Raw genomic sequence first — 17,760 nt, forward strand, 5'->3', positions numbered from 1 at the left:
TCCTTTTACAGTGCTCCCGCCGACTCAGCCGTGACTGGGGAGCGGTGACACAGTCTTGCTGGGGAGCCATAAAGCAGTCAAGGGCCTTAAAGAGTGTTGCCCTGCCTGTGCTGTACATGCTGCCTGATCTCCGCGCCTCCCCTGCTACCTGGCCCTCGGAACTGCGCCTTCGGCCACTAGCGCTGTCGTATGGGAATTTTACCATCAGTTTGTCCGCCAGGGTCCTGTGGTATAGCAACACTCTCGAACCCCTTTCCTCTTCGGGTATGAGAGTGGAAAGGTTCTCCTTATACTGTGGGTCGAGCAGTGTGTACACCCAGTAATCCGTAGTAGCCAGAATGCGTGTAACGCGAGGGTCACGAGAAAGGCATCCTAACATGAAGTCAGCCATGTGTGCCAGGGTACCTGTACGCAACACATGACTGTCCTCACTAGGAAGATCACTTTCGGGATCCTCCTGCTCCTCCTCCTCCTCCTCCTCCTCCTCCTCCTCAGGCCATACACGCTGAAAGGATGACAGACCAGCAGCATGTGTACCCTCACCAGTGGGCCAAGCTGTCTCTTCCCCCTCCTCCTCATCTTCCTCCTCCTCTTCCTCCTCACCGCGCTGAGATATAGACAGGAGGGTGCTCTGACTATCCAGCGACATACTGTCTTCCCCCGGCTCTGTTTCCGAGCGTAAAGCGTCTGCCTTTATGCTTTGCAGGGAACTTCTCAAGAGGCATAGCAGAGGAATGGTGACGCTAATGATTGCAGCATTGCCGCTCACCACCTGCGTAGACTCCTCAAACTTTCCAAGGACCTGGCAGATGTCTGCCAACCAGGCCCACTCTTCGGAAAATAATTGAGGAGGCTGACTCCCACTGCGCCGCCCATGTTGGAGTTGGTATTCCACTATAGCTCTACGCTGCTCATAGAGCCTGGCCAACATGTGGAGCATAGAGTTCCACCGTGTGGGCACGTCGCACAGCAGTCGGTGCACTGGCAGATTAAACCGATGTTGCAGGGTGCGCAGGGTGGCAGCGTCCGTGTGGGACTTGCGGAAATGTGCGCAGAGCCGGCGCACCTTTCCGAGCAGATCTGACAAGCGTGGGTAGCTTTTCAGAAAGCGCTGAACCACCAAATTAAAGACGTGGGCCAGGCATGGCACGTGCGTGAGGCTGCCGAGCTGCAGAGCCGCCACCAGGTTACGGCCGTTGTCACACACGACCATGCCCGGTTGGAGGCTCAGCGGCGAAAGCCAGCGGTCGGTCTGCTCTGTCAGACCCTGCAGCAGTTCGTGGGCCGTGTGCCTCTTATCTCCTAAGCTGAGTAGTTTCAGCATGGCCTGCTGACACTTGCTCACCGCTGTGCTGCCACGACGCGCGACACCGACTGCTGGCGTCGTGCTGCTGCTGCTGACACATCTTGATTGCGAGACAGAGGTTGCGTTGGAGGAGGAGGAGGAGGAGGGTGGTTTACTGGAGGAAGCATACACCGCCGCAGATACCACCACCGAGCTGGGGCCCGCAATTCTGGGGGTGGGTAGGACGTGAGCGGTCCCAGGCTCTGACTCTGTCCCAGCCTCCACTAAATTCACCCAATGTGCCGTCAGGGAGATATAGTGGCCCTGCCCACCTGTGCAGGTTGGGGCACAGGGGGAGAGGCAGCGGTGCAAACCGGAGGCGGTGAACAGCCTTCGTCCCACCTTGTGGGGTGCTTGGCCATCATATGTCTGCGCATGCTGGTGGTGGTGAGGCTGGTGGTGGTGGCTCCCCGGCTGATCTTGGCACGACAAAGGTTGCACACTACTGTTCGTCGGTCGTCTGCACTCTCAGTGAAAAACTGCCAGACCTTTGAGCACCTCGGCCTCTGCAGGGTGGCATGGCGAGAGGGGGCGCTTTGGGAAACAGTTGGTGGATTATTCGGTCTGGCCCTGCCTCTACCCCTGGCCACCGCACTGCCTCTTGCAACCTGCCCTGCTGCTGCCCTTGCCTCCCCCTCTGAAGACCTGTCCTCAGTAGGCGTAGCAAACCAGGTGGGGTCAGTTACCTCATTGTCCTGCTGCTCTTCCTCAGAATCCTCAGTGCGCTCCTCCCTTGGACTTAATGCCCTTACTACTACCTCACTGATAGACAACTGTGTCTCATCGTCATCGGCCTCCTCACCCACTGAAAGGTCTTGAGACAGTTGCCGGAAGTCCCCAGCCTCATCCCCCGGACCCCGGGAACTTTCCAATGGTTGGGCATCAGTCACGATAAACTCCTCTGGTGGGAGAGGAACCACTGCTGCCCAATCTGAGCAGGGGCCCGAGAACAGTTCCTGGGAGTCTGCCCGCTCCTCAGAATGTCTCTTTTTCATGGAGTGAGGAGGCTGGGAGGAAGGAGGAGCAGCAGCCAGAGGATTCTGAGTTGCAGCAGTGGACGGCGCAGAACTGTGGGTGGACGATAGGTTGCTGGAAGCACTTTCTGCCATCCACGACAGGACCTGCTCACACTGCTCATTTTCTAATAAAGGTCTACCGCGTGGACCCATTAAATGTGCTATGAATGTGGGGACGCCAGAAACGTGCCTCTCTCCTAATCCCGCAGCAGTCGGCTGCGATACACCTGGATCAGGAGCTCGGCCTGTGCCCACATCCGGACTAGGGCCTCTGCGTCCTCGGCCGCGCCCACGTCCTCTAGGCCTACCCCTACCCCTCTGCATGCTGTATTACCAGTAATGCAGAAACAGAACGCTGTAATTAAATGTGCCGCTTATTGGCCTGTGGTTGGAGGCTGACTTCGCTTACGGAACGCCAGGAAATAATTTGGCGCACGCCTGGTATAACACTTAGCTGCCTGTATATTTATTTGTAGAACTACTACCCCCAGCACACACGGACCCAGAACACTGAGCACAGTGACAGGCAGGCCAAATAGATTTTTTGCCCAATATTTTTTTGAAAAGGCCAACTGCGTATATTCAGTCAATATAATATATGTCTTCTGGCCCTGGAGTGTGTGACAGAACTAAAGAGTGTCGCACTGTTATTAACTGCAACAGAGCGGTGATTTCTGAGCCAGGAAATAATTTGGCGCACGCCTGCTATAACACTTAGCTGCCTGCGTATTTATTTGTAGAACTACTACCCCCAGCACACACGGACCCAGAACACTGAGCACAGTGACAGGCAGGCCAAATACATTTTTTGCCCAATATTTTTTTGAAAAGGACCACTGCGTATATTCAGTCAATAATATATGTCTTCTGGCCCTGCCTACACAATTCTGTCCCTGTAGTATTACTGCAGGGCGCAATGCTCTGCATGGCCGATATACCAAAAAAAAAAAAAAGTGCAACACTGCAAAAAGCAGCCTCCACAGTACTGCACACGGTTAGATGTGGCCCTAAGAAGGACCGTTGGGATTCTTGAAGCCTACACTAACTCCTAACACTCTCCCTACAGCAGCTCCAACACGATAGCACTGTCCCTCAGCTATGTCACACAACGCATCTGAGGCGAGCCGCGGGAGGGGCCGATTTTTATACTCGGGTGACACCTGATCTCGCCAGCCACTCACTGCAGGGGGGTGGTATAGGGCTTGAACGTCGCAGGGGAAAGTTGTAATGCCTTCCCTGTCTTTCAATTGGCCAGAAAAGCGCACTAACGTCTCAGAGATGAAAGTGAGAGTAACCCGAACATCGTGTGGTACTCGTTACGAGTAACGAGCATCTCGAACACGCTAATACTCGAACGAGTATCAAGCTCGGACGAGTACGTTCGCTCATCTCTAGTAATTATATCTTTAAAATACTGATTGGGAATAGGAAACTAAGCCAGAAAACCATACACAGACAGCTGTTTCGGGGTTTTAGCTCCTTATCAGTGTGAAGTAGGTTTCTTTCTTAGCTAGTGAGAGGCCTATAACAACACCGCTTCCGACCCTTGTTTGTTCCTTCTTTTGTAAAATGATGACAACTAATGTTTTTGGATTTTTATTTTCTGTTTCATGGTCATTGCTTAACTTCTGTTCTGTGATTGTAATTTGGTGGTTACATTACCTACAGAAAGTAGCAGTTTATAACATGTAACTACTGGTTTGCTCTAAAGTTGACATAGAACCCACTTCTTGACCGTAAAAATCTACTAATATTATTTTATTCATTATATTTCCACTGGTACACACCAACAAACCTTCTATTTCTTCCAGCACCTCGAAACTGCAAGGAACTGCTGGACCAAGGCACAGTTCTCAGTGGCTTGTACAAAATATATCCAGCCGGAGAAAATCCACTTACAGTCTTGTGTGACATGGATACAGATGGAGGAGGATGGATTGTATGTAATAAAATAGATTTAGCTTTTCCTTAAAGTGACCCTCTAAAAAAAAGCTCCCGCTCTACCTCCAATATAATATTTACTTTGTCCCTGTCAACAGGTTTTTCAAAGGCGGTATGATGGAAATATCAACTTTTTTAGAGAGTGGAATGATTACAAGCGAGGGTTTGGTAACCAACTGAGTGAGTTCTGGCTGGGAAATGATAATATTCACCATCTCACATCTTCAGGTAACTATTGCATCCACCAGAATTACTGTGGACACATCTGCTCATATTGTGATGTACTACAAGTTGTTACTGTGGAACAGTAGATCACTGCATTCCCCTCTCTTAATAGATACCTATCAAGTAGGGTTGCCAGCCAGCTGCTGAACCATCAAACCCAGACAGAAATTAAGTTTCAAGGATGGTGCTGCTATTTAATTTGTACCAGCCATATTAATGGCCAATAAAAAAATATTTGCTCCCAAACAGCCACCATGACTGCAAATAGTTTACTTAAGCCCCCTGTCCACAGGCGAGGCGGAATATCGCTAGCGATATTCCGCCGCTGTGGAACAGGGGAGAGAACTGTCAGTTCTCTGAGGTGGGCCTATGTGACAGATAGGCTCACCACGGAGAATCATGGCCAATCGCACCATGCTGCGATTTGAATCCTGTGAGCGGAGAATCACTATGATTCTATGCTCGTGGACGCCGACACTGCACTTTCCAAAACAATGCTATAGAAAGTGTACACTGCGTAACCCGCAGCTGGATTATCGCCACGAGTAACGCGATGCACTATTGCCAGTGGACAGGAGCCCTTAAGGAAGCACCTCCAGTCCCATAGCTGCAGAGACCCTGCTTTGCCCCGCTGGCATCTGCATTCTGTCACCGCTGCTGTATGCAGAGAGCCTGCTTTCTCCTCTGCTATCTGCATAGACCCTGCTTCTCCTCCCAGTGTTTGTGGTCGTGTATATACAGGACACAGTACAGAACCCAGGGGAGGAATCAGAGTCACTGCATACAGCAGCCATGGTAGCTAGACCAGAGATGCTTCAGTAAGTAAACTATTTGTGATCATGGTTGTTGCTCAGGGGCAAGGAGAGCACTAAGGGGGTGCACTCTTATCACACCATTACTATTGGGGCCACTATTGAGGGTGCACTATCAGGGGCACTATTACCTTTGGGGTCACTATCAGGAGAACTATTACTATTGGCACTATTGTGGATCGCACTACTACAGTTTGTGATGAGTGATTAGTGGAATAATTGGCTTGTGTTGGTATCAGGCCGATTTTATAAAAATCATTGTGAATCAGAACGGTCAATTCTGACTCCCATTAAAGTTAATAGAAGTAAAAATCGTGTTTACTGATTTGCCTTCCAGAAGGTCCCCAATGCAGCCACCCAAATTGCGGAGGAATACAGCCACACATCTGGGGAACATAATGCTCCTTCAAAAAATTGGTCAAAATAGTGTACAGTGTTGTAGGGGGTCAATCGTAGCACACAGGTGTCACTGAAAACAAATAAAGGCCCACATAGGGTCTCCTAGATCAACAACTGCACCAAGGAAGACAGTAGGTGTGTTGCTTGCTTTCAAAGCAATGTTATACATTTTACAAGGAGAATTTCTGTGGGGTGAACACAACACTCAAGCACAGGTCCTCTACTCCACCACCAGCTCCAAGGAAAAGCAGTAGAATTACCAAAAATTATGCTAAGGGAGACAGCAGATGTGGTGCTTGTGTTACAAGTAATGTCATGAAGTTTGCAAACGGCAAATTCTACCAGGTAAACAAAACAGCCAAGTAAGGAAAAGCTTTAGAGCTACAGCTGTTTCTTGTGCTTTAGAAAAGTTTTGTTTTGGAAGAAGGAAGAAGAGGAAACATTGTGGAAGCAGGAGAAGGAGAGCAGCAGCAGCTCTGTTCCTCATAAGACATGATTTGCAGACTGCTCACCATCTTGGTAACTATTCTCTGAACTTGCTCCAGTTTGTCGATGTCTCTTCTTAAAGTGGGGTGCCGGGAACTGGACACAGTATTTCAGATGAAGTCTGACTAAGGAAGAGTAGAGGGGAATAATTACCTCACGTGATCTAGACTCTATACGTCTCTCTTAATACATCCCAGAATTGTGTTTGCTTTTTGGCTGCTGTATCACTTTGTTGACTCATGTTCAGTCTATGATCTATTAGTATACCCAAGTCTTTTTTCACATGTGTGGCTGCTTAGCCCAATTCCTCCCATTCTGTATGTGCTTTTTTCATTTTTCTTGCCCAGATGTAGGACTTTGCATTTCTCCTTGTTAAATACCATTCTGTTAGTCGCTGCCCACTGTTCAAGCATTTCTAGATCTTTTTGAATACTCTCCCTCTTTTCCCTAGTGTTAGCTATCCCTCCTAGCTTTGTGTTGTCGGCAAATATGATCAATTTCCCATCAATTCTCTCCTCCAGATGAATTATAAAAATGTTGAACAACACTGGGCCTAGGACAGAGCCTTGTGGTACCCCACTTGATACATTCTTCCACTTGGATGTGCAGCCATTTATGACCATTCTTTGAGTACGATCACTCAGCCAGTTTTGAATCCACCTAACAGTTGCCTTGTCGATCCCATATTTGGTCATTTTTTCAATATGAGATACTTTGTCAAATGCTTTGCTAAAGTCAAGATATACTATATCTACCACATTTCCCTGATCAACTCAGTCAGTGATTATGTCATAGAAGGACATAACTCTTGGGGATACAATGAAATGTGAGCCACCCCTATCGGACTCAAGCCCCACCTGCAGGACATTGACCCAATGTGATGTTAAGAATATATAATGCCCCTGGCCATGCTTGCCGGACGACATGTCAATGGTCAAGTGCACTCTGCCACTGACAGCCTTCTATGACACCAGGGACACGTTATCACTCACATGGCAGTGCTGGGCAGGGATGGCTTTTTGGACAATGGAATGGCAGCTGGGCAGCTGGTACTGTGGGTTAGCGTGGAGCATCATATTGTGGAAGGCATCTGTGTCCACTAGCCTGAAGGGCAGGACTTGCATTGAAAGCAGATGTGAAATGCTTGCGTTCAGGCTTTGTGCTCATGCAAGGTTAGGGTGATATTTTTTTGTTTTTTATGTTCCCATAGCGGGGGGGTGGAGGGCTGGCCTTTGACCTGGGACATACTGAAATATGGGATAGATGTCGGTGAAGGTGGTGGTAATGATGGCGGCTCAACTTCCGCCTCCGACTCCTGGTTCTGAAGCCTGCAGCCCGGTCATCAATTTTGGATGAGAGGCTTGAAGTAGGTGTGCTACTGCCTAAATAGAAAACTGCCTCTCTGCGCTCAGAGGCTACTGCAGGAACAGGGAGGCAGATGGATGAAAAGGCAACTAAAGCAGAGAGGAGAAGGCTGAGGCTGGCTCTTTGACCCAGGTGGGCTCTCCAAGGCAAAGGGTGGTAGGAGTTCATTTGACTATTCCTACATTTTGTGTTGAGTTTGTACATTATTGTCGCATTTAAAACGCTTTGAGTAAAATGTAAATAATTGTAAGAGAAAAAGTATGCAATGATTTGGAAATCTCATATAACAATATTTTATTGACAATGCTACACAGAACACATATCCGAAGTTTAAAGTGAGATTTTTTTCCATTTGATTTTTTTAAAAATTAACTCATTTAGGAACTAGAGGTGTTGTGTTTGCATGGTGCTAGAACACCATGCTCAGCATGAACGCAAGGCAGTGTTTATACAGAACTGTAGAAGCACACATAGAATAATGCTGATTAATACTACACAACACCAGACTATACAAGATGGAAGCAACTTATACCTTACCAGCCAGGAAGAGGGTAACCCCTGCCTAAACACACAGTTAGCATCCTGAAAAGGATGGCCCCATGTGCAGCGTCCTGTAGAGGGACCCCGGACACATGGCATACGCTGAGAAGCTGGGAGGGCAAGATGCTGGCTTGTTACGGCGGCACTTGCCACGCTCCCTCCCAGAGGGACGCACCAGCCAAGGCCAGTGCAGCACTGGGCTTCTTCTGGACGCTCCCGGCATGGGGATGCCCAATAAATGGGAGAACAGGTGCTAAGGGTTGTCACGGGTGATGCCATCGTTCTGGTACCCACCGGGATGAACATTGGTGGGAAAATAATTAGGCCACAGACAATGATAGAGTACTTCAGGACCCAGGAATGGTCAGGGCCTGGAGCAACTTTACTTAACGTAACTTCAGCAGTACACAAGGCACAGATTACAGATTTGAGAAGTGCAGGAATTAGATAAGCTAGTGTACCTCCACACGGCAGACCCAGACTTCAGGATGCCGGTGTGGGACTAAATAAAGACGCGTACCTCCATGTAGCAGGACCCAGACTTCAGGACGCTGGAGTGTAAACAATAAAAGAAGAGTACCTCCACCTGGCAGTCCCAGACTACAGGACGCCTGGGTGACAAACAATTATGAATGAGTACCTCTGCACTAGGCCTTGGAAGAATGCGCTCACTTACTGCTCACTCCCTCTCTCTTCGGGGCTTCACTTTCTCTTCATCATGGGAACACACAATCGGTGGAACCTCTCCTCCTCTTCCATCTTCACTACATGAAGGTTGAATGTATCCCCATTCAGCTCTATACTTTCTCTCCTCCCGCTTTTAATCACTCACATTTATATCCTCACTCATACCACGTGACAGGACATAAATTGATACATTTACAGACAGTCAACTCACACTTTGCAGACATTAAGCTCTCATTTGCTGCAGCTGCGCAATACACCTAACAGAATGACAAGACAGTTTTGCACAAAGCATCTACGGTATATAAGACGTACATGTGTGATATTATGGAGGGGGCCAGGAAAGCATGTACTGGGCCACTACAGTTCCCCCCTAGTTAAAAATAAGCCGACCCCGGCACCTCCAAAGCAGAGTGTATGAATCCGGAATAGAGTCATTTTCAGGGTATGACTTCCAATTCACCTAAGAGGCCTCTGCGCAGTCACAGAGTGTGCAAGGAGAAACTTATAAACGCATCTCCTATCCCTGGTTACCTATTTGAAGGATTAACCTACTCCAGGTGTACTGAGACTACAAGAAATGTCTTTTCTGTGTATGACTTTTTGTTTATGACAGCGTGTAAAGAATAGGACTTGCAAGTACATTTAGAAATTACTAACTTTCCTCTCCAAAGACTAAACAACTGAGATAAGTGGAATGACCATCACTTTCTCTATTGAGGATGAAACGCACTGTGACCACCACAAAAATTAGAAAGGGCGACTGGCAGGATAAACAAGAGACGAGTGGAATGACCATGACTTTCTCTGAAAAAGTAGGACTAGGTGAAACAAAGGCCCCGCCCACTTGGACAGACTGGACGGGTTGCAAACACTGAGACGCGACATGGGGTCACAAGAAACCTCCAGTCATACACATAAATCATACATACCATGCACACAGTTTTGCACACACGGTAGCATATGTAAGCTACACATTTCTAAATTAGCATATTACATTTATGGGAGAATATTATTTCAAATTAGGCATGAGCAAGTGAAGCAAACAATAAGTGCTATATTAAACATCCTCCTGCACATTACTTAAACATTATAACGTTGCATAACTTTACAAAACTTTTCAATGTAAAAAGCAAAAGCATGTGTTGAACTATGAAAATGGGCTGACTTTGAAGTCTTTAAAAAAAAAAAAAGAGGCTTAACGGGGGTTGGGAACAAATGGAAGTTGTTGGCGGGTAGTAACAGTCTGCCGATCAGGAACCTCTGACTCCCCTCACTGTTAGAGTAGTGTGAGTTGAGGAATATGCAGAGATGTAGTCAGTGGAGGAGGACGTGTCAGTGGGAGGCTGAAGCTCACTTTTGATTCTGCCTCATTTTCCGTGAGATAGTCTTCCGGCCGGGAACCAAAGCAAAGGGTAGCAACCCCTGCTATGACAAGTCACGAGTAGAAACTAGACGCAAGGAAAAGAGGCAAGAGTTGTGTGTTGCTCCACCGTGTCAGGAGAATACCCCCCTGGGATCGTACAGGAAGGAAAAGTGTCTCCTAGGAGAACATGTGTGTGAGTAACTGAATGGAAGTAGAGAAGAAGGCTGTCAGGAGTGCCATGTCTAAGACTGTTAACTTGTGCTGTTTCTGGAAAAATCAAAGTTGGATTCAGTGAGTAAAGTGAAATCATCTACCTCCGGTTTGAAAATTATCTTTTTGGTTTGTGGACTCTCATATTTAATGACAAGTATTCAGTTGCTGGAACAAAGGTACTGGCGTCGCGTGACAACACCGTTTGGGACTTATTGTCATCGATTACCATTTGACTGTTCTATTTTCCATTGCATGCGACTGAGCTGGCCATGTTTCTGCCATTGCTGGAGAGAGATCACAGAGTCACCCGGGACAACAACCTTAAGAACCCCATGGTCTTACCCACAAAGGCCGGTCCACAGCTCGGCTGCTGCATGATTCTGTAATCCAAATCACTGTACAAGCTCAGGAATACTTCCAGACATGACTGTTATCAGCACATAGTTCAAAAGCCTGCATCTCTGATGGTATGAAAACTTATGGCATGAACAGCTTAATCATTTTGAAAGGAACTATCAGTGCTGAGCAATATATTGAGGTTTTAGAACATCATATGCTCCCATCCAGACAAGGTCTCTTTCAGGAAAGTCCTTGTATATTTCAGCAAGACAATGCTAAACCACATACTGCATCCATCTCAACAGCATGGCTTTCCAGAAGAAGAGTCTGGCTGCTGAACAGGCCACCTGCAGTCCAGACCTTTCACCAATAGAAAATATTTGGCACATTATGAAACAAAAAATCCAGCAAAGACGACCCAGGACTGTTGAGCAGCTGGAATCCTACATTATACAGGAATGGGACAGCATTCCTCTTCCAGAACTCCAGCAACTGGTCTCCTCACTTCCCAGATATTTACAGACTGTTGTAAAAAGAAGAGGGGATGCTACACTACGGTAGACATGGGCCAGTCCCAACTTTTTTGAGATGTGTTGCTGCCATGAACTTCTAAATGAGTACATTTTTAAAAATGAAATGGAAAAATGTCTCACTTTCACCTTCTAATATGTTCTGTGTCCTACTGTGAATAAAATATGGTTCCATGAGATTCCCAAATCATTGTATTTTTTTTCTTTAATTTAAATTTTACACAGCATCACAACGTTTTGAAATTGGGGATTGACCATAAGGTCCAGTGAAGGGGGGTGCTATGACTACTGGGGCTACTGAGCCACCGTGTTATTACTACTTGGACCACAGGGAGGTAAAATTATATAGTTATAAGCCACACCCCTATTCACATCCCCTTTTACATTGGACATTTTTGTTTGGTGACAAAGGTGGCAACCCTACTACCAGACTATGTATGAGCTTGTAGAACTCTACAGCCTGGATTATGGCATCTTCCTTCATGTGCTGACTTTGTACATGTTTAACCTTCTAGGAACCCATAAGCTTCGAGTCGATCTGATGGATTTTGACAATCAACACAGTTTTGCTGCTTATGCTTCATTTTCCCTATCAGGAGAAGCTGACAATTATAAGCTGCACATTGGCGAATTCACTGGAGGCAGTGCAGGTAATGTCTACTCTGGTAATAGAGCTTTTCATGTAATATTCTATCATGGGGCCTAATATTTAATGGTTTCTAGAGCAGTGAGGCTGCCAGGGCATGCTGGGACCTGTAGTTTTGCTATATCTGGAGAACCACAGTGTGCAGATCAATGTTCTAGAAAATAGGACTGTTCCCCAGCACAAGAAGCCCTCATAATTAGCTGCTATTGCCAGTGCCAGCTAGTGACAGGAGACATGAGGCATTGCACTCCATCCATTAAGCCTTTGAGTGGCACGCCCGGAAATTTTCCGGGAGGAGCTCCACCGCCCATAGCGATATAGCCCGGAAGATTTCTGGGCTATGTTTCACTATGGGACCTACAGAGCGCAATGCCATAAGCTGTGGCGTTGTTATCTGCCTGCACAGTCCCTCATAGAACAGTGGAGGACTTTAAAAAAAGAAGCAGGAAGATATTACCGATCTGCCAGCAATCTCCCGCTTCTTTTTTTAAACTCCTGCACTGCTTTGTTTACAGGTTGCCACAGAGACCATCGGCTTGTCAGAAGCCGGCCGATGGTCTCTGTGGCACGGAGAGCTGGTGCTTGGCTGTCAGAGGATATAGCAGACAACCCTTTACATGCCGCGGTCTATGCAACCGCAGCATGTAAAAGGCTGACAGAGGGAGGGAGCTCCCTCTGTCAGAGGATAGCACCAGCTCCTACACAGTAGAGAATGGAGAAAACCTCTGATCACTGCTGTGCTAACCCTTTACATGCTGCGGTCAGATAGACCGCGGCATGTGAAGGGTTTGCACCATCGAACCCTGATGGGTCTCTGTGGAAGTCCTCTAAAGGGACAAAAATTTTAAAAAAGTAAAAAATAAATAAATAGTAAAACAATTATGAAAAATCAAACAAGAAACATAAACTAATACCTCAGATTAGCGGCTATACCCCGCTGCCCGCAATAATACCCAACAAATTCAGAGCACTCAAACAAAAAATTATGAGCGACCCCCACGTTAAGACGCTGCAATGTAGTGGCCTTATCAGGGACAAATCTGTACCCCAAGATATACAGTTCTTAAACCACCTGGGGGATGCTTCACTAAGATCCGAAGACCTACATATCATTAGAGATTCAGTGGTGCTGTGCCCCCCAGATATCATAGATACTGGTAAAAACTTACTTTTCCATAAATTATTTTGGAGCCTCCAGCCCATCAAGAGTTCAATCTCTAAAATTTATAGGACCTTAACACAAGACAAACATAAGCCCTGTTATATAGCTCGCTGGGAATCTGAATTAAATACGATCTTCACCACAGACGAGATTAGCAATATCATTTCCAGGTCTCATTCGGTTTCTTCCTCTACTAGGTTCCAAGAACTTAATTATAAAATAGTATCCAGATGGTACAAAACCCAGCTCTACTAAACAAAATAGAGCCTGATTATTCTCCGCTATGCTGGAGATGCTTGGATGGCATCGGATCATACTCCCACATATGGTTCTCATGCCCACTTCTACAACCCTTCTGGGCAGAGATTCAGAAGCTGCTAAGCGCTATCTTCAAATCCAACATTTCTCTTACCCCTGAGTCTGTTCTCCTAAACCTAGATACGTCAGGCCTCACATCTGAATACAAACCCATTCTCCCATTCTTCATAAATGAGGCTAAGATCCTAATCCCTAGATATTGGAGAGACAGCACCACCCCCTCCATATCGGAATGGTACAAAGAGGTGAACACGATCTGTTCCTTTGAGAGAGTCAAGGCCAAACGAGTTGGGGACCCAGTGAGATTTGATAACCTCTGGAAGATCTGGCTCTCCTTTATACATAGCCCATCCCCGCAACCCTCTGCTACCCCTTGACCAACGAGGTCCCTATTTAACTACGCTTTAGTCCATTATACACTATTGCTGAGGCCCCACCCGGCTCCCGCTTCTCATAGGCTATTACTCGCTGTACTTTCAACAGAGCTGTCACTGTTTCATGTTTGTATCTGATTGATTATTTTATTTGTGATCATTCATTGTTTTCCCCTGATTTTTCTTTCTGTAAATCCTCCCCATTTCTTCTTCAATCAAACAATCAAAAATAAAGAATATATACAAAAAAATTATGAAAAAAAACACCTTTCTCCCTTTACTTTGTAAAAAATTAAAAATAAAATTAAACATGTGGTATTCCTGTGTGCGTAATGACCCAGAGAAGAAAGTTAGTACATTATTTAACCCTTTAATGACACGGCCCCCTTTTTTGCCCCTTTTCGTTTTTTCCTTCCCCATTTAAAAAATCATAACTCCTTTATTTATTCATCGATGTCGCAGTATGAGGGCTTGTTTTTTGCGGGACGAGTTGTATTTTTCAATGGTGCTATTTAAAGTACCATATAATGTACTGAAAAGCTTTTACAAAATTCCAAGTGGAATAAAATGAAAAAAAAGGACATTCCACCATCTTTCAGTGTGCTTTGTTTCTACGGCACACAAACGGCAACAAAAATGACATGATGGCTTTATTCTATGGGTCACAATTACTATGATACCAAACTTGTATAGGTTTTTTTTTGCTGTAGTACTTGTATGTTTTTTCAAAGACATTTAATTTTTTAAAATTATTTTCTGATGCATCTTCTGCGCGCAATAACTTTTTTATTTTTCCGTCGACGTAGTTGAGCGGAGGCTCATTTTTTGCGGGATGTCCTGTAGTTTATGTTAGTACCAATTCGGAATACATATATCTTTTTGATTGTTTTTTAATGCATTTTTCTTAGAGACAGAGTGACTAAAAAAGTGCATTTGTGGAGTTCTTTATTTTTTTTTCGGACTATGGTTACCGTGCGGGGTAAATAATGCACTACTTTGATAGATTGGACTTTTACGGACGAGGTGATACCAAATATGTATTTTTCTTTTCTGATTTAGATTTTTTTATTACAGATAAGGCAAAAGGAGGGTGATTTAAACTTTTAGTACTATTGTTTTTTCAACTGTGAAAAAGTAGCGAAAAAGAAAAAAGCTATTACAATTTGGTATTGGCATAATCCTACCAGCCTGTAGAATTACTTTAATATATTAATTTATACTGCTCAGAGAATGCAGTGAAAAATAAAAATAAAAAACATGCCAGAATTACAGATTTTGTTAATCTTGCCGTAGAAAAAAAAGCAATCAAAAGCAATCAAATTTTACATGTTCCTAAAAAATAGATAAATAAAGACTAGAGTTAATCCCACAAAAAACAAGCCCTTATAGAGTTCTGGCAATGGAGAAATAAAATGAATTCGGCTCTTGGAATGTGGCGACACAAAAGCAAACCTTTAAGAAAAAATAACGTTTTAAATGTACAAAAACAGCAAAACATAAAAAAACTGTATAAACTTGGTATCGCCGGAATCATTCTGACTCAGAGAATAATGTTATCACATTCATTATTCTGCACACTGAACGCCGTAAAAATGAAATACAAAAAACAAATGGCAGAATTTCTATTTTTTCCCCAATCTCTCTACAAATTGTTTTACAAAAGTTATACAATACATTATATATACCCAAAAATGATGCCATCAAAAAACAAGCAAAAAACAAGCCCTCATATGGGCTATGAAAAAGTTATGGCTCTTGGAACGCGACTGGAAAATTAGTTGAAATTAAATAATTGGCCCATTTAAAAAACCTGCCCTGGTGGGTCTGACGGGGTGGTAAGAAACCCGCCACTGAAGGGGTTAATGTACCATATTATATATTTAAACACTTTTACAAAATTTTAAGGGGGGTGAAATAGAACAAAACACAATTGTCCCAATTTTTGGCTTTTGTTTATGTAATTTATGGTATAGTAAAAATGGCATGTTGATTTTATTCTGCAAATAAGTACAATTATGGCAATACCAAATCTATATAGTTTTTATCCTTTAAAAAGCAAAAAACTTTTTTCTTAAGAAAAAAAATATATATTGCTTTCTGTTGTCATATTTTAACATACTTACTTTTATTTGATGCACCGTGTGATGATTTTGTTTTTTGCAGAGCAAGCTGGAGATTATATCTACCATTATAGGGTGCATAAGACTTTTTGACCACTTCTTGTCACTTTTTTGGGAAGGTCACTTACAAAACACAGTTCTGTCATTGCTTAATTTAAAAAAAAAAAAAAAAAATATATATATATATATATCATATTTAAAAATATATTTTATGTTTTGCTGTCATTCATTTGGTGAGAGCTGCCTGTGATTGGCTGAGCACCTCAGCCAATCACAATCAGCTCTTTCAGCAGGCGGGGATTTTAAATCACCGCCTGCTTAAAGAACAGCACTACAGAGCCGGGGACAGCGCAGAGAAGACGTGGCTGAGCCCCGGCAGCTGAAGGAAGGTGAGTATCTATTTTTTAATTTTTTTACACTACTTTTACTTGTTTTTCAGGGAAGGGCTTATATTTAAAGCCCTTCCCTGAAATCCAATGACGGGGTGTCGGCAGCGGAATCCTCTACCACAGCTGACATGTGCGACAGCTGCGGTAGGGAATTGAAGAGTTCCTTTGCTGCATCTGTCACAGATGTGGCAGATGTAGCAGCAGGGAATTTTTTTTTACTAGTGATAACGAAGGAAACCTTTGCTGCATGCGGCAGATGTGTTCTTCATAGCCACGGAGGACACGGCAGCAGCGGACAGGTAAGTTTTTTATTTATTTTTTACACTAAAATTCTTGTTTTTCAGCAAAGGGTTTATATGTAAAGCCATTCCATAAAAAACAATGCAGGGGTGCGGCAGACCACTGTCTTCAATGGAGCCGCCGGCAGCAGCCACGGCTCCATTGAAAACAATGCGTGCATTCACTATGGTGCACGCATGTCCTATCTTTGCACGCACAAGCCTGTAAAGAACGGACATCTGCACACACCATAGAGAATGCATTAGGGCTAATAGACGCATATTTTTGTGCGCGTGTATGCACGCACAAAAACATGCTCGTGTGAAGCCACCCTTAGAGGGAAATTTTGATAATTGTTCCTTCTTTTATTATAGGTGACTCTCTTGAGTATCACAACAATCGCCCTTTCTCAACCAAAGACAGAGACAATGATGTTGATGCAAACAATTGCGCAATAATTTTTAAAGCGGCTTGGTGGTATGGAAACTGCCATCACTCCAATCTGAATGGACAGTATCTGGGAGGAACACACAGCAGCTATGCAGATGGAGTTAATTGGAAAACTGGAAAAGGACACAATTATTCCTATAAAATAACGGAAATGAAGTTCCGGCCAGTTTAAGATATATCCTATTTTTATTGCTCATGTTGATATAACCCTCTGGAATCAAGTCAGTGACAGTGTAATTTTTTTCCATTTATCATAGACACAGATCATATCAGTGAAGTCTTTGATCTCGGACCACCACCGAGTCCATTTTTTGGTGATGTCCATGAATGTTACCAGAAATAGGCTGTATATTAACAAAGGGCATCACAATTACAGAAGTGTTTATGAGGTAAAGGGGTCTTGTCTGTCTTTAGGATGTAACACAATTCATGTAATGATCTCTTATATGGCACACTTGTAACCTCATGTCTAATACATAACTTCATGCAATAAATGATTTCTACTACATTGTCCTCTGTTTTCTCTGACCATCAAGTAATCGTAATCTTTTATACATATATCTGTGTTATTGGGTGTGAACCTATATAGAAAGGGAGAAAGAAAGGAAGGAGAAAAAAAGAGCAGGCCTGTCTGTCCTAGTCCATTTGAGCATTGCTATAGACCCCCCTCTCCATTGTGTACACCACTGACTAAAGGACCAGGACTACTAGGACTCCAGAGAATTACATCCATAAAATAAAATCATGATAATATATACACT

The 17,760-nt window shown here is 44.5% G+C and overlaps 1 protein-coding gene across 1 annotated transcript in view; it reads left to right on the forward strand.

The window, feature by feature from the left end:
* LOC136621170 (ficolin-2-like) overlaps positions 1–17,505 on the forward strand; it is a 32,391-nt gene extending 14,886 nt beyond the window's left edge. The window contains exons 8-11 of the mRNA XM_066596444.1: positions 4,173–4,300; positions 4,401–4,530; positions 11,777–11,911; positions 16,924–17,505. Coding sequence (XP_066452541.1) covers positions 4,173–4,300; positions 4,401–4,530; positions 11,777–11,911; positions 16,924–17,171 — 641 coding nt within the window. The 3' untranslated portion in view covers positions 17,172–17,505. The remainder of the gene's footprint in view (positions 1–4,172; positions 4,301–4,400; positions 4,531–11,776; positions 11,912–16,923) is intronic.
* Positions 17,506–17,760: the final 255 nt, after the last annotated feature.

The sequence above is a fragment of the Eleutherodactylus coqui genome, chromosome 3, assembly GCF_035609145.1.
Source record: "Eleutherodactylus coqui strain aEleCoq1 chromosome 3, aEleCoq1.hap1, whole genome shotgun sequence".
Taxonomy (NCBI): domain Eukaryota; kingdom Metazoa; phylum Chordata; class Amphibia; order Anura; family Eleutherodactylidae; genus Eleutherodactylus; species Eleutherodactylus coqui.